A 26,861-nucleotide genomic window follows, 5' to 3' on the forward strand; every position below is an offset into this window, starting at 1 on the left:
ATGGAAGACATGAGTAATATCCCAACAATTAAAGGGAGTCAGGGGGCTGAGTTGAGTATGGTTGTCATTACAAAAGAGATAGTGCCAGAAAAGCTAAAAAGTCTTAAAATTGATAAATCTCCTGGCCCCGATGGGATACATCCTAGAGTTCTGAGAGAGGTGGCTGAGGAAATAGCGGAGGCATTGGTTGAGATCTTTCAAGAGTCACTGGAGTCAGGGAAAGTCCCAGATGATCAGAAGATCGCTGTTGTAACCCCATTGTTCAAGAAAGGATCAAGACAAAAGATGGAAAATTATAGGCCAATTAGCCTAACCTCGGTTGCTGGTAAAATTCTAGAATCCATCATTAAGGATGAGGTTTCTAAATTCTTAGAAGAGCAGAGTCTGATTAGAACAAGTCAACATGGATTTAGTAAGGGGAGGTCATGCCTGACAAACCTGTTGGTATTCTTTGAAGAGGTGACAAGTAGGTTAGACCAGGGAAACCCAGTGGATGTGGTCTATCTAGACTTCCAAAAGGCCTTTGACAAGGTGCCACACGGGAGGCTGCTGAGCAAGGTGAGGGCCCATGGTGTTCGAGGTGAGCTACTGGGATGGATTGAGGATTGGCTGTCTGACAGAAGACAGAGAGTTGGGATAAAAGGTTCTTTTTCAGAATGGCAGCCGGTGACGAGCGGTGTCCTGCAGGGTTCAGTGTTGGGGCCACAACTGTTCGCATTATATATTAATGATCTGGATGAAGGGACTGGGGAAATTCTAGCAAAGTTTGCAGATAATACGAAGTTAGGTGGACAGGCAGGTAGTACTGAGGAAGTGGGGAGGCTGCAGAAGGATCTAGACAGTTTGGGAGAGTGGTCCGGGAAATGGCTGATGGAATTCAACGTGAACAAATGCGAGCTCTTGCACTTTGGCAAAAAGAATAAAAACACAGACTACTTTCTAAACGGTGAGAAAATTCGTAAAACCAAAGTACAAAGGGATCTGGGAGTGCTAGTCGAGGATTCTCTAAAGGTCAACATGCAGGTTGAGTCTGTGATTAAGAAAGCGAATGCAATGTTGTCACTTATCTCAAGAGGGTTGGAATATAAAAGCACCGTTGTGCTACTGAGACTTTATAAAGCTCTGGTTAGGCCCCATTTGGAGTACTGTGTCCAGTTTTGGTCCCCACACCTCAGGAAGGACATACTGGCACTGGAACGTGTCCAGCGGAGATTCACACGGATCATTGAATCCATCGAATCCACTCCGCCATTCAATCATGGCTGATGGGCACTTCAACTCCACTTACCCGCATTCTCCCCGTAGCCCTTAATTCCCCGAGACAACAAGAATCTATCAATCTCTGCCTTGAAGACATTTAGCGTCCCGGCCTCCACTGCACTCTGCCGCAATGAATTCCACAGGCCCACCACTCTCTGGCTGAAGAAATGTCTCCGCATTTCTGTTCTGAATTTACCCCCTCTAATTCTAAGGCTGTGTCCACGGGTCCTGATCTCCTCACCTAACGGAAACAATTTCCTAGCATCCACCCTTTCCTTTACCATAACAATCTTGAATCTAACAGATTTATGATTGCTGTCTGCAAAATGCTCTTCCACTGCTCGCATTACACCATAAACCCAAGGTTTAACTGTAGCCCTCAACTCATCTACCTTGTTCATCAGACATAAAATACATATCATCCAACCAAAATTTCTTTGTGTCCTAACTGGTCTATAATTTTTATAGCTTCTGACTCCCAAGTTGTCTCTTCTATTTTTGGTCATTTATCTTCCTCTGTTGAACCTTCTGTCTGGATCTCGCCCCCACACTGCTAAGTAAGTTTATACTGTCCCCAACAATACTAACAAATCTGGCAAGGAAGCTGCTCCCATTCTGGTTCACATGTAACCCATCTGTCTTGTTCAGGTCCTACCACTGCTGAAAATGGCAACAGTGCTCCAGAAATGCACTGTTGTGCTGAACTTTCCTATTTGGAAGACAAGAATGCTTTTGGGACCTCCTGCTCCAATGGATGGTTTAATTGTCCACCTCTGCATTCATGATTAAATGCAGTTTGATCTGATCTATCATTGTTGAACTGCTTACCACGATCTATCACTCACTGCTTTTGCTGTTTGACACTCAATAATCCTGTCTTGTAGCTTCACCAGGTTAGCAACTCATTTGCAGTGTGCCTGGTGATCCTCCTGACATTCTGTCCTCCACACCTCAGATTGATGGCAGATTGGGCAATTTGTCATGCTATGAGTTTGGTCAGTTTGTAGGTGTACAATTTGTCTGCTGCTGAACAAATTTAACAGTGCTCATCTTGTGGTTGGACAGTTCAAATCTGCTAGTGTACTGATCTACTGGAAAGCAGCCAAAAAGCTGAGGAGCAGGAAAACTGACATTTCAGGCAAAAATCCTTCATCAGCATCACACTCTCGACCTAAACCCAGCACCAGTCTTGGAGGACCGAAGGGCCTGTTCCTTTGCTGTAGGAGCCTGGAACACACTGCCAGAAGAGATGATGGAAGCAAGCACTTTGGTGATACTTAAGAGACATCTGGATGGTTACATGAATAAGGAGGGAATAGAGAGATATGGACCAAATAAGGGCAGAAGGCTTGTTTTTTAGTTTCGTTAGGCATGATGATCAGCATAGGCTTGGAGGACCGAAGGGCCTGTTCCTTTGCTGTACTTCCCTTTATGCTTTTCTTCTTTTAATCTGTGCTGCTGAACAGGTGATGTGTACACCAATTAGAAGTCACTGGGGGTCCTACTTTGTTAGGTCACAATGATGTTATCAAAGCCTGAGCTTTACTTTAACTGCTGTGATCTGTTTAATGAAGGGTTAACAGCACAGTCTCTTTCTGTAACAAAACTTCTATTATGTGCCTTTCAAAAAGTAAATGGGATATTGTGGTGTGCACTTAGGCATGGATCAAGCTGGGGCTGAGAGGGAGGATCAGTTGGCTCAGATGGCTGGGCAGCTAGTTGGTGCTGCAGAGTACCACCAAAATCATGGGCTCAGTTCTTGCACTGGCTGCAGTTACCATGAAGGTTCTGACTTCTCAATCTTGTCCCTTACCTGTGGGTGCAATGACTCTCAGATTAAATCCACCACCGGGCGAAAGTGAGGGCTGAAGATTAGAGTTGAAAGTGTAGTGCTGGAAAAGCACAGCAGGTCAGGTAGCATCTGAGGAGCAGGAAAACTGACATTTCAGGCAAAAATCCTTCATCAGCATCACACTCTCGACCTAAACCCAGCACCAGTCTTGGAGGACCGAAGAGCCTGTTCCTTTGCTGTAGGAGCCTGGAACACACTGCCAGAAGAGATGATGGAAGCAAGCACTTTGGTAATACTTAAGAGACATCTGGATGGTTACATGAATAAGGAGGGAATAGAGAGATATGGACCAAATAAGGGCAGAAAGTTTGTTTTTTAGTTTCGTTAGGCATGATGATCAGCATAGGCTTGGAGGACCGAAGGGCCTGTTCCTTTGCTGTACTTCCCTTTATTCTTTTCTTCTTTCATAACCTTTAAAAAAATAAGGGAGGCATTGTCCCTTCAATTCAGTATTAATAATATGATAGAACATCAGCTGTTACATTTAAAGCTTTGGTTTCCTCACTTTGTTTTATCTTTCCATTGAATTGTGGAGCGTCAAATCCATAATTTAGTTGACCTCTTCCTTGGTTGAAAATCAGGGTCTCTGGAGACAAGTTTATGACAGGTATAAAGTGAGTAAAAGTGTAGGTCAAGCATGACAGCTATCTGTCATATTTATTTTAAATGTTCTTTGTACTTTCAAAAGTATGACCTTTGTGGGAAAGTATGTCATGAGACTGATTTTTCTCCTTCTTTGAAGTGTTAAATGTAATCAAACTACTAGCATGTGGAACACTCCTTCGATGCTGTTTTGAAGATAGCCAAAAACCTCAAAGAAACTAAAGCACAATGTAGCACAGAACTTCCCAACAGTTTAACTGACAACAATTAAGGATTTCTTTCGAAACAATTGAGACAAGTTTACTTCTGATCCCTGCTTCTTATAACTTATGGTTGGGTTGAGGAGGAAAGGTAGCAATATGGACATAGGAGAAAATAATGGAAAATCCTCACAATATCATGTAACCCTAATTTATGTTTACTCATTAAAACCCTTATTTTTAATTTGGCATGTATTATTGCCAAGGCAAAGGTCCAACCAGAGAATGTGATTGGCAAAACACAAGTAGCATGTCAGTGAAAGAAAATCATTCTGCTAATCCCACTTATGATGAAACAGTAGTGAGAAGGACATTGGCCCCCATCTTTCTAGGTTTGACATCAGATTGCATTTTTTTATTGAAGCATTTATTTTATTCCTATTCCTGAATTCAGAAATTGTGCCAATGGACATACAAAATAAGTATCTAAGGTCCTGTAATGATTAAGACCAAGTGAAAAATGCAGTAGAAAAAAATATTGAAATTAAAATAATGAAATAAAAAGGCACAATAATATTAGGGTAATTTCCAGAAAAACAGAACTGCGAAATATCTGAGGATTTAATACAATGTCAGTATCAAATTATATCTGAATCAAACAAATAAAAGAGCAAGAGAGATCAATGTGTTTGACTTGTTTATGTAAAAGGTAACAAAAGGAATAACTACCTCCCTAATGGTACAGTGGGTGTTCCTACACTTAATGGACTACCGCAGTTCAAGAAGCCAGTTCACCACCACCTCCTCAGGGCAACTAGGGATGGCCCAGCCAGAGGCACTACATTCCATGAGTGAAAAAAGTATCCTCTGAGGAAGAAGCAACTCAAGCCTCAGAAGCCTCGAGATTAGACATTGTAAGTGACCTGGTGAGCATATCACTGGCATTCTCCACAACGGGTTGAGGAAGAGTCAGCCTGGGTGGCTGGCTCTCATCAGATTGCCAGAAATCAAGTACTTTCACAGCTCCAGGCAGAAGTGGATTCCACAGTCTTGGCCATTCATAACTTTGTCAAAATACATAAGGCAGCCCAGCAACGGTAAAGACATTTGTCACAGACAATCATTAAATTGGAGCAAAAGATGGAGGAGTCAGTCAGTTCTGTACTGCCTCATTGGATAAGGATGAGTTATTGGCTCCCTACTCATTTTACATTGATGATGTGATTTTGAAATCCAACAGCAACAATAGAACTTCGATTTGTCCTAATCCAAAAAAAAATGAAGAAAGGTTGTTTCAGTCAGATTTTAGATTTCCAGGAACAGCAAATGATAAACTAGAGATTATGTGATTAGTGAACAATTTGGCTATATAAAGCATCAAAGTTTAAAGGAAAAAAAATAAGAACACTTCAGACAATTTGCTCTGTCTAAGGAAATAGTGTGAAATTGTTGGTAATTTCATTAAAATTTAAAAGACATTCTTCAGGTTTGAAATATATTTAGCACAGCATAGTGGGACAGCATGGTAACTTAGTAGTTAGCACTGCTGCCCCACAGCACCAGGGACCTGGGTTCAATTCCCAAGTTAAGTGACTGTCTGTGTGGAGTTTGCACATTCTCCCCATGTCTGTTTGGATTTCCTCCTGCAATCCAAAAATGTGCAGGTCAGATGAATTGACCATATTAAATTGCCCATAGAGTTAGGTGCATTAGTCAAGAATAAAGAATATAGGAATGGACTACTTTCTAAATGGTGAGAAACTTAATAAAGCCAAAGCACAAAGGGATCTGGGAGTGCTAGTCGAGGATTCTCTAAAGGTAAACATGCAGGTTGAGTCTGTGATTAAGAAAGCGAATGCAATGTTGTCTCTTATCTCAAGAGGGTTGGAATATAAAAGCAGAGATGTACTACTAAGACTTTATAAAGCTCTGGTTAGGCCCCATTTGGAGTACTGTGTCCAGTTTTGGTCCCCACACCTCAGGAAGGACATACTGGCACTGGAACGTGTCCAGCGGAGATTCACACGGATGATCCCTGGAATGACAGGTCTAGCATATGAGGAACGGCTGAGGATACTGGGATTGTATTCGTTGGAGTTTAGAAGATTAAGGGGAGATCTAATAGAGACGTACAAAATAATACATGGCTTTGAAAAGGTGGATGCTAGAAAATTGTTTCTGTTAGGCGAGGAGACTAGGACCCGTGGACACAGCCTTAGAATTAGAGGGGGTCATTTCAGAACGGAAATGCGGAGACATTTCTTCAGCCAGAGAGTGGTGGGCCTGTGGAATTCATTGCCACGGAGTGCAGTGGAAGCCGGGACGCTAAATGTCTTCAAGGCCGAGATTGATAGGTTCTTGTTGTCTAGAGGAATTAAGGGCTACGGGGAGAACGCTGGCAAGTGGAGCTGAAATGCGCATCAGCCATGATTGAATGGCGGAGTGGACTCGATGGGCCGAATGGCCTTACTTCCACTCCTATGTCTTATGGTCTTATGGTCTTATGGTAAATGTAGGGTACGGGAATGGGTCTGGGTGGGTTACTCTTTGGAGGGTTGGTGCGGACTTGTTGGGTCAAAGGGCCTGTTTCCTTACTGCAGGGAATCTAATCTAAAAAAGACAACCCCAAATTGGCTTTTTATAAAGATCTAGACAGCTTTGTGACAAAATGGACCGGAACACTTTCTTTTCTTTGAAGATAGACCATAGGGGCAGGTTTAAGCCTAACACAATGCAGCATTGTAAGTGTCCTTGTAACTGCTATAATTTTTGATTCATAATGATGTGAGACAGATTATATACTGGTTCAAAAGAGGCTTATTAATGAAGAGAATACATTATCCAATGGATTTCCCATTATGGACACTTTAACAACACACGCATAATGGATTCTAGTTTATAACAAAGATCATTTTAGACTTTTGACTGACCGACCAGAAAACGCACCGTTGATCAATTGTACTTGTGGAAAAGAAATAAGCACAGCCTTGGGTAAGAGTCCTGTGGGGCACCATGCAGGTGTTCCCAGTCCAGATTGCTGGAGCACGACTGGCTGATACCAGGTCATACTTCAGCTGTTGATGGGACAAGGACAAAAAATAACAGAATGAGGACCATGTTGGTCGCTTTCCTGAGGCATAGGGATAGCAGTGCTCCTCTGTGCACCACAATGATAATTTCAGATTTGCTGTGCCTCTTCAGCTTTGTTCCTGCACATGCTGCAACTCTTTTGAGATTTTTCTGATTGCTTCTTCAGATTTAGGCATTGGACCATTTCTTTATACACGCATCAGATGTGGGTGTTATTGACTGGCTGGGATTTATTGCTATCTCTGGTTGTCCTTGATACAGTGGTGGTGACCTGCTTTCTTGAACGGCTGCAGTCCATCTGCTAGAGGTTGACTCAATATGCCTCTAGTGAGAGAATTCCAGAATTTTGAACAAGCAACATTAAGTGAGTAGCAATATATTTCCAATTCAGGATGGTAAGTGGCTTGGAGAAGAACTTGCAGGTGATGGTGTTCCCATGTATTTGTTGTCCTTATCTTTCTCGATGATAATGGTCATGGGTTTGGAAGGTACTGTCTAAGCATCTTAGGTGGTTATTGACTACATCTTGTGATCGTTACATTAGAGTCATTTGCCATGAGTTGAGACACACCTACAAGGCCTAACATCAACCAACCATTGTAGGTTGGAACTCAAACAATAATGAGACAGAATACAGGAAAGAGATTGAGTACTTTGCAGCATGGTGTAAAGAAAACAATCTCTCCATCAACGTCAGTAAAATGAAAGAGCTGGGCAGTGACTTTAGGAAGCAGAGTTGAGGGCACATCCCTTTGCATCAATGGTGCTGAGGTAGAGATGGTCCAGAGCATCAAGTTCCTGGGAATGATGATCACCAGCAATCAGTCCTGGTCCACCCATGTCAATGCAACAGTCAAGAAAGCACAACATGATCTCTATTTCCTCAAGAGGCTAAAGAAACTTGGCATGTCCTCAAGGACTCTTGCCAATTTTTATCGATGCACTGTAGAAAGCATGGTATCTGGATGCATCACAGCGCGATTGGTAAATGCTCTTCCCACGACCGTAAGAAACTGCAGAGAGTCATGAACACAGCCCAGTCCATTACTCAAACCAGCCTTCAATCCATTGACTCTGGCTATAGTTCCCACTGCCTCAGGAAAGTGACCAACATCATCAAAGACCCCTCCCACCCTGTTAATACTCTCTTTCATCCTCTTCCATCGGGTAGAAGATATCAAAGTTTGTGTACATGTATGAATAGATTCAAGAACAGCTTCTTCCCTGCTGTTATCAGACTTCTGAACGAACCTCTCAAATTTTAAATTTAATGTTGATCTTGCTCTCTGGGCACCTTCTCTTCAGCGGTAGCATTGAACTTTTCACTCTGTTCTATTATCATAATGCAATCTGTTTGGTATGATCTGCCTGTACTGCATGGTCGCTCAGTGGTTAGCACTGCTACCTCACAGTACCAGGGTCCCAGGTTCGATTCCAACCTTGGGTGACTGTCTGTGTGGAGTTTGCACATTCTACCCGTGTCTCTATGGGTTTCCTCTGGGTGCTCTGGTTTCCTGCTGCAGTCCAAAGATGTGCATATTAGGTGAATCGGGCATGCTAAATTGCCTGTAGTGTTATGTGCATTAGTCAGAAGGGAATGGGTTACTTTTCAGACGGTCGGTATGGACTGGTTGGGCCGAAGGGCCTGTTTCCACACTGTAGGGAATCTAATGTAAAAAAAATGTAATGTAAACTTTTCACTAAACCTGTGTCAATGATAAAACAAATCAATTCAGTATTATTGGGAGGTGGTGGCTTAGTGGTAATTTACTGGACTACTCAGCTAGAACCTTAGGCAAATTGGTGAAATGCGTTTGAATCCCACTGTGACAGATGGTGAAATGCAAGTTCAATTTTTAATAATCTGAAATTAAAAACGAGCCTGATGAAAACCATGTAAGCAATGTCGATCATAAAAAATCTGGTTCACTAATACCCTATATAGGAGGAAATCTACCATCCTTCTCTTGTCTGGCAAACCCACAGCAATGTGGTTAACTCTTAACTCCTCTATGGGTAACTAGGGATGGTCGATAAATGCTGACCTCATGAAGCTCATACCCTTATGTACAAATAAATAAGGGGTTAAAGGGGTAGAACAACTTTGCAATCAATGGATAAATGAGACATCTAGAACAAGGACTACAGTTACAAACTTAGGTGTCTGAGAAATAGAAAATAAGGAGGAATTTCTTGTCTCAGAAGACCATCAGACCACAAGAAATAGGAACAAGCATAGGCCCTTGAGCCTACATCATCATTCAACAGAATCATGGCTGATCTCACATTCCTCATGTCCACATTTCTGCCCTTTCCCCATAATCCTCTATTCCCCTACCAATGGAGAATCCATCAATCTCAACCTTAAATATCCACAAGGACGCCACTCCATTGCTTTCTCTACCAAGGAGTTCCAAAGGCTCACAACTCTCTGACTGAAGAAATTACTCCTCATCTCAATCTTAGATTGTGCCCCTTTATTTTACGACAATGCCCTATTGTCCTAGACTCTCCCATGAGAGGAAACATCCTCTCTGCATTGACCCTATCAAACCCCTTAAGAATAAGATCACTTCTCTTTCTTCAAAACTCCATAGAGTAGAGACCCAACCTGTTTAATATTTGTTAATCGAACAATTTCACCATACCTGGCATCATCCTCATGAACCTTCTCTGAACTGCGTCCAATGAAATAATAATTGTTCTTAAATAAGGTGACCAAGAGTAGTCACAGTATGGCGGTGTGGTTTCACGAGTGCTTTGTGCAGTTGCATTAGACAGATTTTTGACTAACAGGTTGGTCAAAGGTTATTGGGGACAGGCAGGAAGGTGGTGTTAACCCCAAAATCAGGTAGATTATTCTTACAGCTATTCCTGCTGGTGGAGCAGGCTGGGTATGCCATATGATCTGCTGTGGTTCTGTTCCTATGTTCTTATGGTCAATGCATTTACACATTTTTAAAAGCAATTTATTTTTAAAAATTGCTCAGACAGCAATGCCATCTGCCTTGCGAAAGCACAATCTTGCATGGAACTCTACGGTAGAACCATGCTCCACAACTTCTTCGGATGTCCCCCTGTGTAGTCTGCTGAAATTATTTCAAATGTAATCTGCTGGAATTATTGCAAATAATCCAGGGAGCATGGAGAGTAGGCAGGGAGAGATTGCATTGATATTAAGTGGGTGTTAGAACATAATAAGAACTTATCAGATGAATGGTCAGTTTTACAACCTGGTTCCCTTTCTAATAAAAGTCAATTTCTGATATTGCAAAAGTGCCTATGCTTCAAAGTACTTAATTGACTGTCAATGCTTTAAGGTATACTGCCGTTGTGAAAAACTCTATACACATGAGTACTTTACTTTCTTTCAAATCACATGGAATAGAGTCATAGAGATGTACAGCACAGAAACAGACCCTTCAGTCCAACTCGCCTATGCTGACTGAAGTCGTAACCCAATCTAATCCCACCAGCCAGCACCAGGCCCAAACCCTTCCTATTCATATACCCATCCAGATGCCTTTTAAATGTAACAATTGCATTAGCCTCTACCAGTTCCTCTGGCAGCTCATTGCATACACATACCACCCTCTGCGTGAAAAAGTTGCCCCTTAGGTCTCTTTTATATCTTTCCCCTCTCACCCTAAACCTATGCCCCCTAGTTCTGGACTCCCCCAGCCCAGGGAAAAGACTTTGTCTATTTATCCTATCCATGCCCTAATGATTTTATAAACCTATATAAGGTCACCCCTTAACCTCTGACGCTCCAGTGAAAGCAGCCCCAGTCTATTCAACCTTTCCCTATAGCTCAAATCCTCTAACCCTGGCAACGCCCATGTAGATCTTTTCTGAACCCTTTCAAGTTTCACAACATTTTTCCAATAGGAAGGAGACCAGAATTGCATGCAATATTCCAACAGTGGCCTAACCAATGTCCTGTACAGCTGCAACGTGACCTCCCAACTCCTGTACTCAATACTCTGACCAATAAAGGAAAGCATACCAAATGCCTTCTTCACTATCCTATCTACATGCAACTCCACTTTCAAGGAGCTATGAATCTGCACTCCAAGGTCTCTTTGTTCAGCAACACTCCCTAGGACCTTACCATAAAGTATATAAGCCCTGCTGAGATTTGCTTTCCCAAAATGCAGCACCTTGCATTTATCTGAATTAAACCCCATCTGCTACTTCTCAGCCCATTGGCCCATCTGATCAAGATCCCGTTGCAATCTGAAGCTGTCCATTACAAATAAGCTGCTGATTCGCTATCACCCTACTTGTGCTACCTCACAGGACAAATTTTACATTGCAGTACTGAAAGGCTATAATTTTGGTTGAGTCTAAAAGTGGCCTACTCAAAATTCTATTGACAATAGACAACTGATGCAGGAGTAGGCCATTCTGTCCTTTGAGCTGCACCACCATTCAATATGATCATAGCTGATCATCCTTAATCACTATCCTGTTCCTGCCTTATCTCCATAACCCTTGATTCCACTATCCTTGAGAGCTCTATCCAACTCTTTCTTAAAAGAAACCAGAGACTGGGCCTTTGGGGCAGAGCATTCCACACAGCCACCACTCTCTGAGTGAAGAAGTTTGTCCTCGTCTCTGTCCTAAATGGTCTACCCCATATTTTTAAGCTAGACCGATATATTTGACTGTTTTAATAAGGGAGTATCATTGAAGTGACTTTGACTGGTCTAGTGAATGAATACATGGAAATGCATAACTTGTAAAAGGGCAGTCAGTATGGACTCAAGGAATGGGAATCATTTGTAATTAATCTGTTGGAAATCTTGCTAATACCCTGAACATAAAATTGATAGATTTGTTAGGTATCATAGCTCTTACCTTTTAACACTTTGCAAAGGTTTAAAACAATATCAGCACGGTATCATTGAAGACAGGGAAAGATTGAAATTAATCCAATTCACTTTTATAGATTAGTGAGTTTTTATAGCTAATTGCAGACTTTGATTCTTATTTCTTCCCCGAAGCTGACTTTTAGATGTAAGATCATGCAATATTTATATCGGTTTCGTGCATGTTTAATTGGGACTGAAAGGGGCAGTCCGGGAAAATAACCTGAAGCAAATTGACAGCTCATTTTACAACAAAAATATAAAATCAGAATGTAGAATGGGCTGCCAATTTCTATCGATCATTTTGTGTTGCTGTTCAAGATGAATTTCAGCCCCAGTAGCTCCTTAAATTATAGCTTTGATGGGTGAATCGGAACTAAATGCTGCCACATAACTCACGACCTGTTAAAAAATTCTTTGATCCTCTCTGCATCCCATTTTTATGCAGCAATTTCAGAACATAGAATGACAGTTCTGTTGTTTGAGAACTGAATTTAAAATATATTTTTTTTAAATTCCATTCATCTGATAGAGTCCTTTAAGCAATGTTCTATAGAAATGCAAGTATAAGGTTTACAGTAATTGCATTTAACTGCCCACCTCTCAAGAATTATTATTGCAAGTAGTTGTAAAGAATGAAGACAGCTTTCTGTGCATTCCTGTCGGATGCCTACAGAAAATGATGATTAACATTGTTATTTCTTTCCAAAAGCAATAACATTGCTTGTGCTTCCATCTCAATTTTTCAGCAGAGTGTAAAACGAGATAGTTTGTTGTGCATGATTAAACACATAGTAAAATGGTTTTCAAAAAGTATCACTTGGATACATTATAAAAATCGTCCATACCTTGTAACGAATAACTTGCAAAAAGACAGATTTTAAATATTTATGGAATAGTATAATCTGTGAAGCAGAATAATAAGTCTATTTACCATGTGGTCCAAGCAAAATGGTATGACATCTGATAACTTCATCTCACTGGACAGATCTTGAACAGATACATCAAGTTGTTTTAATCTGTATAAACAGATGTTCTATACGTGCAAAGTAAATATTTTGATTAATTGCTTCAAGGCTTAAAACAGGAAAATATTAAAATGTAGTGTGATGAATAATCACATTTTTGAGAATGTGATTATAGTTTCAAATGTAAATCTGGCATCTACAAATTGAGGTTTTCCTAATTTCCACCCCTTTGGCTGTTCATCTGTGCAGCATCTTGATCTCACTGTGAGACGATAGAAATCAGCCAGACATATGGTCTGGAAATGTAATGCCCTACTGTAGACAAGCAGACAGGAGTTGGGAATTGAAGCATTTTAATAGATGAAGCATTAGTTTTTTCTTGAAATGGATGTCATCTCTACCTTATGCTCTTGTTGAAAAATGGCATTGTAAGCCATCACTGCACTTGTACCATCAATTAACAGTGTCGCACATGAACACAGGGAAGGGGACATTCATATTAATGGATGAATATTTTTTGGATTGCTAGGATACTCATTACTTTCATAAAAAACAGAAAGCATTCAAGTTTTGTCTAAGTGTGAATAAGCAGACCAGTAACACTAAGCAAAACAGAAATACATGTTAAAAATTGTAGTAAAACCTAATTAACCAGCCTTTATTTCAAAGATCATGAATAGATGAGTGAATTATATTGCTTGGAGTTGATGCGCAGCTCTATTCTTGCTCTCCAAACCACACTTTATTCATTTTTTTCTTAAATATTTTCAGACATCTGCTTGATCACATTGAGCATCTGGTTTCCTCTGGGATTCAGCTTCACAGCTGCAGGGCTGAGAAATAAGCTTGTTAACTACTGCTCAATTTTACATGATCTTATCATGGCTGTCATTTTGAGCAAAACAATAGTTGTTAAAGAGCTGAAACATATAACTGCATCCATAATCAGATAATATTCTCACATTTTCAATTTGAAATATTAATTTTTATAGAGATAAAATATTGATTCATATCCGTTGACCAAAACCATTAAAAATGCATAAAACATTGAACATGCACATTGACAATGTTCCATGAAAATCTAGCCAACATGTTTAATAAGTAGAGCAACAGTATGTGTGATTTTATAGGTGATATCTTATGTATATTTAATTTATTCAGAATGTAGGAGCCAAGAAGATCTAAGGTTCTTATGTTACACTCAATATAACCTCCAACTGTTCTGTGCAATACTTGTATTCCCAGCCAACCTGCAGATGTTACTCAGCAAAAGAAATCCTTCAGTTTTGTCCTTTCCCACTGTACTGAAGGTTTATCTTTTAAACTGGAAGGTTTCTATAGACTGTTCTTCACTTTTTGTTTGCAGAGCTTAATGTTGTGGGATAAGCCAAATGTCATGTTTTCATTTCAACGGGCACAATTTTATTAAAATCTATCAAGAGGTACTAAAATTGTCCCTTTGTCCTGTTGTAGCAATGACAATGCAATTCATCAGCCATCGTTTCCCTGACTACCATGATCCTACAATAGGTAAGCCACTAAGCTGCTTTATTAACATGTTTTTTTACTGAGTAGCAAAGCTTATGATTCATATCTTGATTGCAGTTCTGTATAGCCCAGGTGGTTTTCTGGTTTATTTTCAGGTCCTGCAGTTTAAAATTAATGGGCTCAGATTGTAGTTTCCATAACTGACAGTTAGATTCTTTGATTAAAAGTCCTGAGAATGTTCAGGAGTTTGTATGACACAAGACCACAGTAACTCAGCTTGTGGAATTGTGAGCTATAAAAGCTGACACGACTCTGAGTTATACGTAGGCACCTCTATCTTCAAAGCCATCCAAATGAATTATACTTACATGAAAACAGAACTGCTGCTGCAAATTCAGGGTGATCTGTGTCTTCATGTCCCGCTCCAATGCCAAGTCAATCTGCAGATGTGCCTGAGAAGGCAGGTGATTCAGAAGATACCTTCTCTGTATCATTATAGTATTTCTATAGAGTCAGGAGGAACACATCTGCTCATTCTTACTCGCAGTAATACAGAAGTGCAAAAAAAACTTTCCTTCCTATTTTGGAGGACCTCTAGTATCGCTGAAGAACCAGATCACTTGGGAAGAGTGTGTGCAATGCTAGCTGCACCTATCTCAAGAGGAATTTGATGAAGCTCATCATGACCAGATAGAGTTAAAGTCACCAGGTCCTACTCTGACCTCCATGTTGAGAATTCTCAATATCTAGCTTGGTACATTTAGTAAGGTAAGAATATGCCCATTAATAAGGTGAGATGCAGCATTAATATTGTGTTTAACAAGTCTTAATCCCACTTAATTGGTAATTTGCCACTGCCTAGTTAGAAACTCATGCCTAGCAGGGTAGCAGTAGAAGTCCAGTTCGTGGCCACTGCCATCTGACGCCTTAAAGCAGCGGTGGTCAGACCCGATGTAGTGCACCAGTTGGAGGATGCTCAGGTGTGCGGTGGAATCCTGTCTGCGCTCACCCCTGCCCGGACGGAATTTCACATTGGCCCCAAGGTCCCATACTTCTCACAGGGACCTGTGCCCCACAACCTGAGCCACCTCCAGAATTTTAGTTTTGTACCTTTAAGGAAGTATCACGGTGGGCCCTGTATCGGCTGCTGTTGCACACCGTCCACCTCTTCTCCCTCATCCACCGTCCGGACACACCTTGGCGTGTCCATTTGTCAACGGGTGGTGGGGATCCCCAGTGGAGGGCTCTTAATGTGGGAGTCCTTGCCCTTTCTCTCGGGGATCTGGGGTGGAGGATGGGGCACGCAGCTGTCCCCTGCAACCGCAGATTGCGGTGGTTCACAGACTTCCAGTCCAAATGCTTGTTCTGTGGTGCTGTGGAGTCCGTGAATTACATATATATTGGGTGTGGGCACTTGCACTCCCTTTTTGATTTTCTAAAAACCCTTCTTCTCTGTTTTTGGTTGCACTTCAGTCCCATGCTTCTGATCTTCGGGCACCTGGTACGGAGTGGGGAGGGCAGGTCTGAACACCTCCTCGTTGGTCTTTTCCTGGGTCTGGCCAAACTGGCCATAAAAAGGTCCAGATAGCGGGCCATGGAGGGGGTCGTTAGGGCCGACTGCCTGCCCCTTTTCTGCAGTTACGTTAGAGCCCGGGTGTCCTTGGAGAAGGAGCACGCGGTGTCCACCAACACCCTGGAGTCGTTCAGGGAGAGGTGGGTGCTGCAGGAAGTGGGGTGAATTATTTCCCCCTCCAGTTTTATTTTGATTTAATCCCTGCCCTCCCCTTCACATAGCATTGCCCTTTGATGTAAAGGTCATTGCTTGTCACTGGCCACTTGCGTGTTTCTTTTCTTCCTGGTAGTGAAAATTGAATAAAGATTTGCACACCTGTACACACACAAATATGGGTGCGTGGGAAAAATAAGCATTACTGCAGTTAGACGGTAGTGTGGGGTTAATGAAAAAAAAATTTTAAAATAAACAGGATTGTCAGACATCGTGTTCACTAAAAAGAAAGAAACTTGTGCCTAGCAGGGCAGCAGTAGACATCCGGTACATGGCCACCGCCATTTGACACCTTAAAGCAGTGGTGCTCAGACCCAACGTAGTGCACCAGTTGGAGGATGCTCAGGTGTGCGGTGGAATCCTGTCTGTGCTCACCCCAGCCCGGACTGAATTTCATATTGGCCCCAAGGTCCCATACTTCCCCTGGGAACCTGTGCCCCACAACCTGAGCCGCCTCCGGAATTTTAGTTTTACCCCTTTTAGGGACATAAAACGGCCTGTATCGACTGCTAGTGCACACCGTCCACCTCTTCTCCCTCATCCACCGTTGGGACACACCTTGGCATGCCCATTTGCCACAGAATGATGGGGATCCCTAGTGGAGGGCTCTCTACACAGGAGTGCTCCCCCTTTCAGGGATCTGGGGTGGAGGGTGCTGCACGCGGTGGTGCCTTGCAACCACAGATTGCAGTGGCTCACGGACTCCCAGCCCAACTGCTTGTCCTGTGGTGCTGTGGAGTCCATGGACCATGTATATATTGGGTGTGGGCACTTGCATTCCTGTTTTCATTTTCTTAAAGACCTTCTCTGTTTTTGGTTGCACTTCAGTCCCACGCTCCTGATCTTTGGGCACCCGGTACAGAGGGGGGAGGGCAGGTCAGAGGACCTCCTCGTGGGTCTGCTCCTGGGCCTGGCCAAACTGGCCATAAACAGGTCCAGGCAGCGGGCAGTGGAGGAGTCGTTAGGGCCGACTGCCTGCCCCTCTTCCACGGTTACATCTGAGCCTGGGTGTCTCTGGAGAAGGAGCATGCGGTGTCCACCAACACCCTTGAGCTATTCAGGGAGAGGTGGGCGCCGCAGGGAGTGGAGTGTATTATTTCTCACTCCAACTCTATTTTGATTTAATCCATGCCCTCTCCTTCACTGTTTGATCACACAGCATTGCCCTCTAAGAAGGCCGCTTGGGTGTTTCTTTTTGTCCTGGTGGTGGAAATTAAATAAAGATTTGTACACCTTGTGTCTTTCACTGTGTCTCACACCTCCACACACACAACCTGGGAGCTGGGAAAATATAAACTCAAAAAAAATGAAAAAGAAAATAAAAAGAAAAAAGGAAAAAGAAACTTGTGCCATTCTTTGACAAATGCATTAAAAAAATGCAATGAGTTTCTCCCAATATTGAGATAGCATACATTGGACCTTTCAATTGGCCCTGCCACAAATTTCACAATAGCTGATGTTGCTCATGCCCATAAGATATCACTCATGGTTTGAATATCCTTTATTGTCACGTGCATTCAATTAAAAATACAGTGAAAAGTCTGCTTGTACAAAAGCATCATTCACATTAACTTAGAATAAAGTAAGAAAAAAGACAGCATAAAGAGAGTCCAACTTTCCCTTCTCCACTGCTACAGCATGCCTCCACCAGAGTCCCACTCCAGGCTTCCCAGCCCACGCCATATCACTGGGAGAGTATCCTTCTCTGGGCTTACCAGCCCACGCCATGCCACCAAATGTGGCCCATTCTGGGCTTTCCAGTGCTCACCATGTCACAGAGAGAATATTCAGCTCCAGGCTACACCAGCCATTGCTGTGTCACTGAGAGAATATCCCGCTCCGGGCTACACTAGTCCATGCCGTGTCACCGAGAGACTATCCCACTCCGGGCTACACCAGCCCATGCCGTGTCGCCATCAGGAGTCTACTCCATTTGGAAGCTAGAATCCTTCTTCAGGCTTCACAAGCTGACTGACTGTCTCTGTAGCTACGCTGCCTCTGAAGACGCTGCCACTGCTCTGGAGCCCATCCATGCCGAATTCGGCCGAAGGCCTCTCTTTATCAGGTCAGGTTGAGACAAAAAGAAAGGGTAGAAGGGAAGAAAAGAAAAATGCAGATGAAGAGTTCAAGCCTGGGCATTGATGCCTGAACACTGCCTACTTCTTTGCTGCCATTTTGTGGTGCATGGTGTTAGTTGACAATGAGTCAACAAAAGAGGACCATCCCTAAAGAGATTGACCTCACAATGAATTCTTCAGAGCCACTAGTCAATGCCTCTGTTTAGTGCATGGTAACATCTTAACATGTATTACTTGTTACAGACATAAATATATGTTTATAAATAAACTTGTTGTGGTTTTAAATTCAATGAGATACTCACTCAAACAATTTATAAATATTAAACAACTACAATAGGAAGAGAAGGAGGAAGACTGTAGGTCAGAAATACCTGTTGAGATGCATGGTGGGGTTGGAGGAATTTATGGTGGTATAATTTAAAATATAAGCAATTTGATAATCGGACAAATGAAGTTGGTACAATTTAAAGTTGTCAAACATATGGAGCTTTGAGCTGATTGGAGGCAGTTTTGGATGTCAGCAAGCGATCTATTTGCCCACACTGGGGATTAATTCACAGGTTACGCTGAAGTTATTAGTGTAATTAAAGGCATTAGAAAATGTCCATGAAGTTTTATTTAAATATGATCTAAACTGAGTTTGTCCAAAATACAATTTCCAAAGGTTAGGAACTGATTAAAAAATTGATATTAAAGTCACAGTTCAGCTATTTAAACTCATCAATATCTAAATAAGAACTCACTTCCTTTAACTGGTCTCTCAGACACTCTGGGCAATATTTGGCTGAGAGGGCTTAAAGCCTTTGTCAACTTGGAGACTTTCAACCTGACAAGGTCAAAACAGCAAGGTGGTTGGGACGTGTTTAACAGTGCACCAAAAGAGGCAGACTATCATGATCTCTGAGACCAACGAGTGTACAGACACAGGGAGTGAGATATGCAGGAGAGATATAGAGATCACAGAAAACAACCCTCTCCCTCCCTGTCACATGGTGTATAAACAGAAGATCAGCTTCCTTGACCTTTCAGGTAAAAAGTACTTCCACAGATTAATGTTGGTATGGGCTTACCTTCAAATACATTTACCAGTGGCTCAAAGTGTGAACATCACCTTAACTTTTTTCTGCTGATTCTTCCACAAGTGTATCTATTCAACACATACACAGCTATTGGAAACATACACAGGATCTCAAAATCAGCTGCCAATAAAAGCAGGAGGCATTTTTTTTGCCAAGACTGCCATTTATTTGAACTTTACCTCTGTTGACAATAAGGCAGTCCAAATACTGCCACAACAACCAGGAACGTTTTCAATAAATTACACTTGATTTTGTTGCAGCAGATATCCAAACTTAATGTGTTATTTTTCCAGATATATGAAAAAGTTGTGACTCAAGTTTGAATTAAGGAAAGCAAACAATAAATTAAAGTTGCAGAATTAATGTTTGCTTGGAGGAATCAAGGGATACTCTTTTCAAAGCTGCAGAGTGTGGCTTTGATGCTGGCTACGACACATCTTCAGTCACTCTTCATGCATTGCATTCCTTCCCAATGTGTTAATATTCTTCAGTGAACAAGTGAAAAAACAAGCTGACACTTGGGACACAATAATGGACAAGAGTTGGAAATGGTACGTGGCATTATAAGGAAAAGGAGCTCCACAACATATGTATTTGTTTAACAAATACATATGTAGTCTTGGTGAATTACAACTTTTTGAACTTTGCATTTCAGTCACGCTGATATGCTGCACTCCCTACAGTGAAAGCATAGGTAAAGATTCCTGGCCTGACTGCTGTGATGTTCTTCGCTAACGTTTGGAATGACAGCGATCACAACCATAGAGTTCGCCACCTGTAGAAGGACTGACAAGACTTTGGGAATGAGTTAGCATGTGAAATACTGACAGAGAGGGGAGAAATAATAAGAAGTAGGAGAGCTTTAAATGGAGTTTCCAATGTCCATAGTCCTTCAACCCTCTCTTGGGCCAGAGCCACTTCATATAAGGACATAAGAACCAGGAGCAAGAGTAGGCAATTCAACCTCTCCTAATGGCTGATTTCACATTGGCTTCAACTCCACTTCTCTGCCTTCTCTCTAAAACCCTTCAACCCATTACTAATTAGACTTATTATCTACTTCATGTCACAGCATCCTCCACAATTTGGGGTAATGAACTCTAAAAACTCACGACGCTTAAAGAAATAATTCCTCCTCATCTCTGTTTTAAATTTGCTACCCATATGATGAAACTATTGCCTCACATTTCAAATTGCCCCACAATAGGAAACATCCTCTCTATGTCTATCTTGTCAATCCACTTTAGCGTCTTATATGCCACAACTAGATCTCCTCTCATTCCTCTAAACTCCTGAAATTATTGGCCGAAACTGCTTAGTCTCTCTTCATAAGACAAGCATCTCTTTGGTATGAATCTGGTGAATTTTCTCTGAACTGCCTCAAATACTTTCCTTTCCTTTCCTTTCTAAGGGGACCAGAATTCAACACAACATTCCAAGTGTCATCTCACTAATGCCTTGTACAGTTGCATCAACATTTCCCTACTTTTATACTCTATTTCTTTCGTGATAAATGACAAAATCCCATGTGCCTTCCTTATTACATGCTGTACCTGCAATTCATGCACAAGGACACCCAAATCCCACTGCACAAAACACTCTGAATTTTCCATCCATTTAGATAATAAGTTACCTTTCTATTTTTCCAAACAAAATGAATAATTTCATGCATTCCCAGCCAAATGTTGGTGCATTCATCTAACCTATCTGTATCCATTCTTAACATCTTATTTACTTATTGCAACTTACTTTCTCACCTGTTTTAATGTCATCTACACAATTCACTATTGTGCATTCTATCCCTGCATTCAAGTTATTAACACAGATTTTGAAATAACTGCACAGAGGCTGGTATCCTGTCACTAAGCCATCCTTTATTTACATGAGCACAGTACATTGGCTATGGCCAACCATCTAGAAGTCAGCCCCAAACTGAAGCGATTCTGATCTTCTGGTTATATGTTTTTTCTTTTTTGTGTTTGTGATTCACACCAATTTCTTTTCACTCTGTATCATCTAACTCCAACCACATATCCTCCCATTTCCTTTATCACCCATGTGCATATCTATCTTCCCTTGTTTGGTCCTCAACTACTTTTTAATGAACCCCATATCTATGTGAAGAAATGTCTCCTTAATTCCTTATTGAATTTACTCATCTTGCTTTTACAGCCCCTGAAATAACTGCTCAGCGGCAGGTATCCTGTCACTAAGTCACCCTTTATTTACACTGGCTGTGGCTAACCATCTAGGAGTCAGTCCCCAAACTGAGGAGATTCTCATCTCCTGGTTACATATGTTTTGTTTTTTGTTGCTGTTTTTCTTTCCTTTTGCAGCCCAGTGTAAAAAGAAAACCAACAACCACACAAAAACAACAAAGAAGAAAACCAGAAGTCAAATGTCTCTTAGCTCAGAGAACTCTCCTCTTCTTCTTCTCCCTCCTCACAGTACACTGGCTATGGCCCAGCAACTCGAAGTCAGTCCCGTGTTTATTTTTTCGAGATCCCCAGCCTAATTGCAGTAGCCCTTATTTCCCCCCAGCACCCATGTTGTGCGTGTGCAATCTTTATTCCATTTCCACCACCAGGAAGAATGGAAACACCTGAGTGGTCAGTGACAAGCAGTGCCCTTCACATCAAAAGAGAGTTGGAGGGGGAAATAATTCACTCCACTCCCTGCGGCGCCCACCTCTCCCTGAACAACTCCAGGGTGTTGGTGGACACCGCGTGCTCCTTCTCCAAGGACACCCGGGCTCTAACATAACCGTGGAAGAGGGGCAGGCAGTCGGCCCTAACAACCCCTCTCCTGGATTTTCTTTTTGGAATATGTCTGACACTCCTATTCTTTGTTTTTCCTTTTTTCTTCTTCTTTTATTTCTTTTAAATCCCCACACTACCTCCTAACTGCGGTAGTGCTTATTTTCCCCAGTACCCATGGTGCGTGTGTGTGCAGGTGTGAGACACAGTGAGAGACACAAGATGCACAAATCTTTATTCAATTTCCACCACCAGGAAGAAAGGAAAACACCCGAGTGGCCAGTGACAAGCACTGCCCTTCACATCAAAGGGTAATGCGGTGTGTTCAAACAGTGAAGGGGAGGGCAGGGATAAAATCAAAATAGAGTTGGAGGGGGAAATAATGCACTCCACTCCCTGTGGCGCCCATCTCTCCCTGAACAACTCCAGGGTGTTGGTGGAGATCGCATGGCTCCTTCTCCAAGGACACCCGGGCCCTAACGTAACCGCGGAAGGGGGGCAGGCAGTCGGCCCTAACGACCCCCTCCACGGCCCACTGCCTCGACCTGCTTTCTTGGTTATATATTTTTTTTCTTTTTTTTTCCAAACAGTGAAGGGGAACACTCTTGTTGGTCTATTTGTATTTTAACAGTTTTCTTATTACTGCTTAGTTTTTAAATAATTAAGTCAAATTTAGCCAAATATAATTATCCTAAACCAAATGACCTGAGCCATAGAAAGGGGATTTCTGACATGACAATTAAAATAAATCTATCAATTTATTGCTGCAGGTGTAGCAGAGATTTATCTGAATAATGCTACACTTGTAACAGTCCCTCTGCTAAATGCATCACTTGGGAGCACTCCACTCACTTCTTATAAAAGTTTCACTGCAACGTACCCCTTGTGAGATCTGGTTAAGAGCTCTCAGCTTTTGCCAGCAGGTTTCACTGTAGAACAGGTACAACGTGATGGAATTGGATTCTGGAAACAAAGTATTTTGTTTTTACTGCACATTGGATGTTGTTCACTGCAAGCATTGTCCTAACAAGACCAAAGGCCATCATTGTGACTGCTGGAGTACATTATGCATGGTACATTATGTACCTTTTGCTACAAGGATTCAAAATGGAATAGTGGAAGCTGCCCATTTTGTTTGGGTACCACCTTCTGAAAGACATGAAATTAATGCACTGTGCAAGCTCATCGACTGATACTAGCCAGCTGAATGCAAAATACAGCACCTTGTGGGATGAACCCAGAATCAAATGTTGATAACAATGTGAAGTCGATTCACACATCAGTGCTCCACTATTGATCATACAAAAGACATTAGAGCGGGCAATGTTACTAGACATAAAGGACCAGGATGAATCAGTTTCATCAAGTTTAATAATAATCTGTTTCCAGTGTTAGTCTGCTAGTGCCACTGGTCAATATCTCAGTAGTATGTTAAGGCCTCCAAAGCTGAAGTATTTATAAAGGTTATAAGATTTCTTGCCAATTTGTAGAGAAACAACAAAAAGATTATTTCCACTGAGAGAAGCCAAAACTGTAAACTATTCCACATTGGCCTGAAATGAAAGGGGCAGTATCATCATGAAATAGTGAAATGTTTTCTTTGCTCAGGGAGAAGAGTCAATGGACCCATATGTCATCTTCACCATCGTGATATGCTTCAGGAAATTCAACACTACAATACACTGGAGCAGTTGGATGATGACAAATGACTATTAGATACAAGAATAGGACAAAGGTTTTATAATGATAATGTGGAATTGAATTCAGTGTTGTACTCTGTAAGGACAGTAAAGTGAGAGTCAGTGCTTGAAACTGAAGTAAAGGTGATTCAATAAAGTGACATGCATTGGTAATAATTAAATGAAAATTTAGTCAGCAATCACCTTACAGATGAACCACAATTATCTGGCATTTGGTTATCCAGCATTTGATTGTCCGAATTTAAGATCATCTGGCAATCTCGCAAGATTCTGATGCTTGGCTAACCTATGTTATCCAGCATTCATTTATCTGGCATTCGATTAACCAAACGTAATGCTCCCTACCCATGTACTTCGGATAATTGAGATTCCTGTGTACACTAAAATCCAACATCGCTTATTGTGGCTTAAAGTGGTATGTATAATGATATGTTATGTAAATATTACATAATTATACTTAACTGTTGCTATAAATAATAATTATGTATTTAATTTGGAGTTTTAAGATATGGCATATGTGTTTTCTTTGTGGCTGGAGTGTTTTAATGATTAACTTGTTGGCATTTCTGTAGCGATGATGATTTTTATTGTTAAAACAATCCAAGACGTATACTTTGAAGGAGCTAATGGGAATTTGTTTACATTGGCAGATTTTTATTAGCAAACAAACTAAATATTTGTGCATTAGATTTTCAGTTCAGAAGGTCAGCAATTTATTTTTGTTTCCTTTTGATTTATGGTTTTGAACAAAAAAACCTCTTTACTTACAGTTTGGGCAGTTTTATAGAAGGCTTGTTTTAAGCTGGATGCATAAAGCTGTTGATCCTGAGAAAAGGAAGTAATCCAGGACTGTTCAAGGTTACCGGAGTGTAAGGACTTTACTTTTAAAGCTCCAGACTAGAAATGTTTGGTTAAAACCCTGCAGGGGCTATTTAAAGCTGAGAAAGTCTAAATTCAGTTGTATGAAGGCTCCAGGAAGAGATTACCAGATTCTCAAAATTGGACATTGAAGACATTGTTACATAAAAAGCCTTAAAATTGTGAAAAAAAAGGAATTCTCTCTGTTGTGAAGATTGTAAAGGAGTATTTTTAGGATTAACAGTATTGCATTTTACTGTATCTTTTGAAATTTTTATACTTGTGCTTTGCATAAATAGTTTTTTATATTCAATATTATTTTCATCTCTTTTGAGAAATGAACTTCTGTAATATGGTCTAAATAAAACTTGCAGCATTTCATGCTTGTATATCAGCAAAAGACTGCCTTGTCACAACTAAAAATATACAATAAAATATGATCTATCAAGCTAGATTTCTGTGTGAGACCAGTAATAATATCAGCTGGGACAATTAGAATTACAAATAAGCAAACAAGGAGCTCAGATCGGATTTAGAAGATCCTCATGACGAGTGAAGTATAGGTTCGGTACCACTTGAAATTTAACTTCCAGTCACATCACTCAGTAACTATAACACTGGGAATTACTCAAAGCATTGGCTTCTGACCAAAATACTTAAAATTGCATTGGGTCTAAATGATATAATCTAACTCCCCACTTACATTAATTGATGAGACAATCACCTCTCTTGGCTGCAAAGTAATATCAGTGATCAACAAATTTCAAGGCCAATAGGACAGCAAGCCTAATTATGCAATCTAATCTGTTTCCCTGCCTATTGCCACAACTAAACTGTGTTTAAAATTAAAGACAAATGGTATGCATTAACCTCTTGTGGGATGTTGCTGCATACAAAGAAGTTGCTGAATTTACTAAAATAAAGGAAATGATGATACTTCAAGATTTGGAGATGCCGGTGTTGGACTGGGGTGTACAAAGTTAAAAATCACACAACATTGAAATCACCTTTGCTCCAAATTCTGCGTCTTATGATCTTATACTCCACAACCAACTGATGAAGGATCAGTGCTCCGGAAACTAGTGCTTCCAAATAAACTTGTTGGACTATAACCTGGTGTTGTATGATTTTTAACATGGTACTTCAAACGCAATTTAGGAATGGTGACATGCTTATATCACCCTAATGAGAAGTTCAGGGAAGTCCAATATGAAGTGGTTCCACAGGTTGAAAGTTCACTAAAAGCAAGGTTCATGATGGCTCACAAAAGTAATTCCCATTCAGCTATTTAATTATTTTATCACTTCAGTTAAGGTCATTTTGATGGATGATTTTAATATGATCAGCTGGTGAGAATGGAGAAGTAGCATTTTTAAAATCAGAGTACTGCGCAGAGCACCCTGTTTTCACTTTAATCATATTGTCTCCGGTTTTGCCTGGGGCTACTACAATTATAATGCCAGTCATGTGACTTGTATAAACTGTGCAATTGCTAAATGATGAGTATGTGCCCTTTTAATCCCACCTTACAGTTAGCCCTCTTTTTCCTTCTACCTCAAGATCAGGCATAACGGGAGATTTTGAGACAATTCACCCATGTAATTAATGTAACTTTGACTGGGATATCACATACCTCCTAGGGCAGGTGAAACAAAGACGTGCACGAGAATTCTTAAAGGCATGGCATTCTAAGCAGAACTCCATCAAAAACATATCAATTTAGATCCTATCTACCTTCCCTTGAAAAAAAAACTGGAAATGACATCACCCACCTTAAGAAACCAAGACCTATAAATAGAGAAGTGGGGCATACCACTAGTGCTTCACTGGAGACTCTCACTGATGATGTTACCCTAGTATGGTGATGAAACATCTGAAAACAAATCTTCCAGCTCAGAGAGCTAACTTACATACTTATCATCAACCTGAGCTATAAATCTTCTCAAAAATGTAACTATTTTTACAGTAAATATTTTAAACAAGTAAATTCAGGGACCAGATAAATCAAATGGACTCTGTACTTCTTTAAGGCATCCACTTGACAAGCCAAAGGCAGATTTGAGTATTTGATTGAGAAATTCAACAGTAACAGCTGTTGCTTCTTGCAAGCTGCATACAAGCAATGAAATGATCCTTTGATTATAGTGTATTTGCAGATAATAAAGAAGTTTTTCTATCTTACTGATCAATTCACTTCATGAAAACATTGGTACTTTAACCATTGGAATTGTTAGGTTCCTAAAAATAAATTATTGCAAACACTTCATATCAG

The 26,861-nt window shown here is 41.0% G+C and overlaps 1 protein-coding gene across 3 annotated transcripts in view; it reads left to right on the forward strand.

Moving 5' to 3' along the window:
* Positions 1–26,861, forward strand: part of rit1 (Ras-like without CAAX 1) — a 326,724-nt gene that overhangs the window by 81,822 nt on the left and 218,041 nt on the right. For 2 of the 3 annotated variants that reach the window (XM_072571911.1, XM_072571930.1), the window contains exon 2: positions 14,318–14,374. The exons of the other annotated variant lie outside the window; for it this stretch is intronic. In XM_072571911.1, coding sequence (XP_072428012.1) covers positions 14,318–14,374 — 57 coding nt within the window. The remainder of the gene's footprint in view (positions 1–14,317; positions 14,375–26,861) is intronic. 3 annotated transcript variants of the gene reach the window in all.

This window comes from Chiloscyllium punctatum, chromosome 1 (assembly GCF_047496795.1).
Source record: "Chiloscyllium punctatum isolate Juve2018m chromosome 1, sChiPun1.3, whole genome shotgun sequence".
In the NCBI taxonomy this organism is placed as follows: Eukaryota; Metazoa; Chordata; class Chondrichthyes; order Orectolobiformes; family Hemiscylliidae; genus Chiloscyllium; species Chiloscyllium punctatum.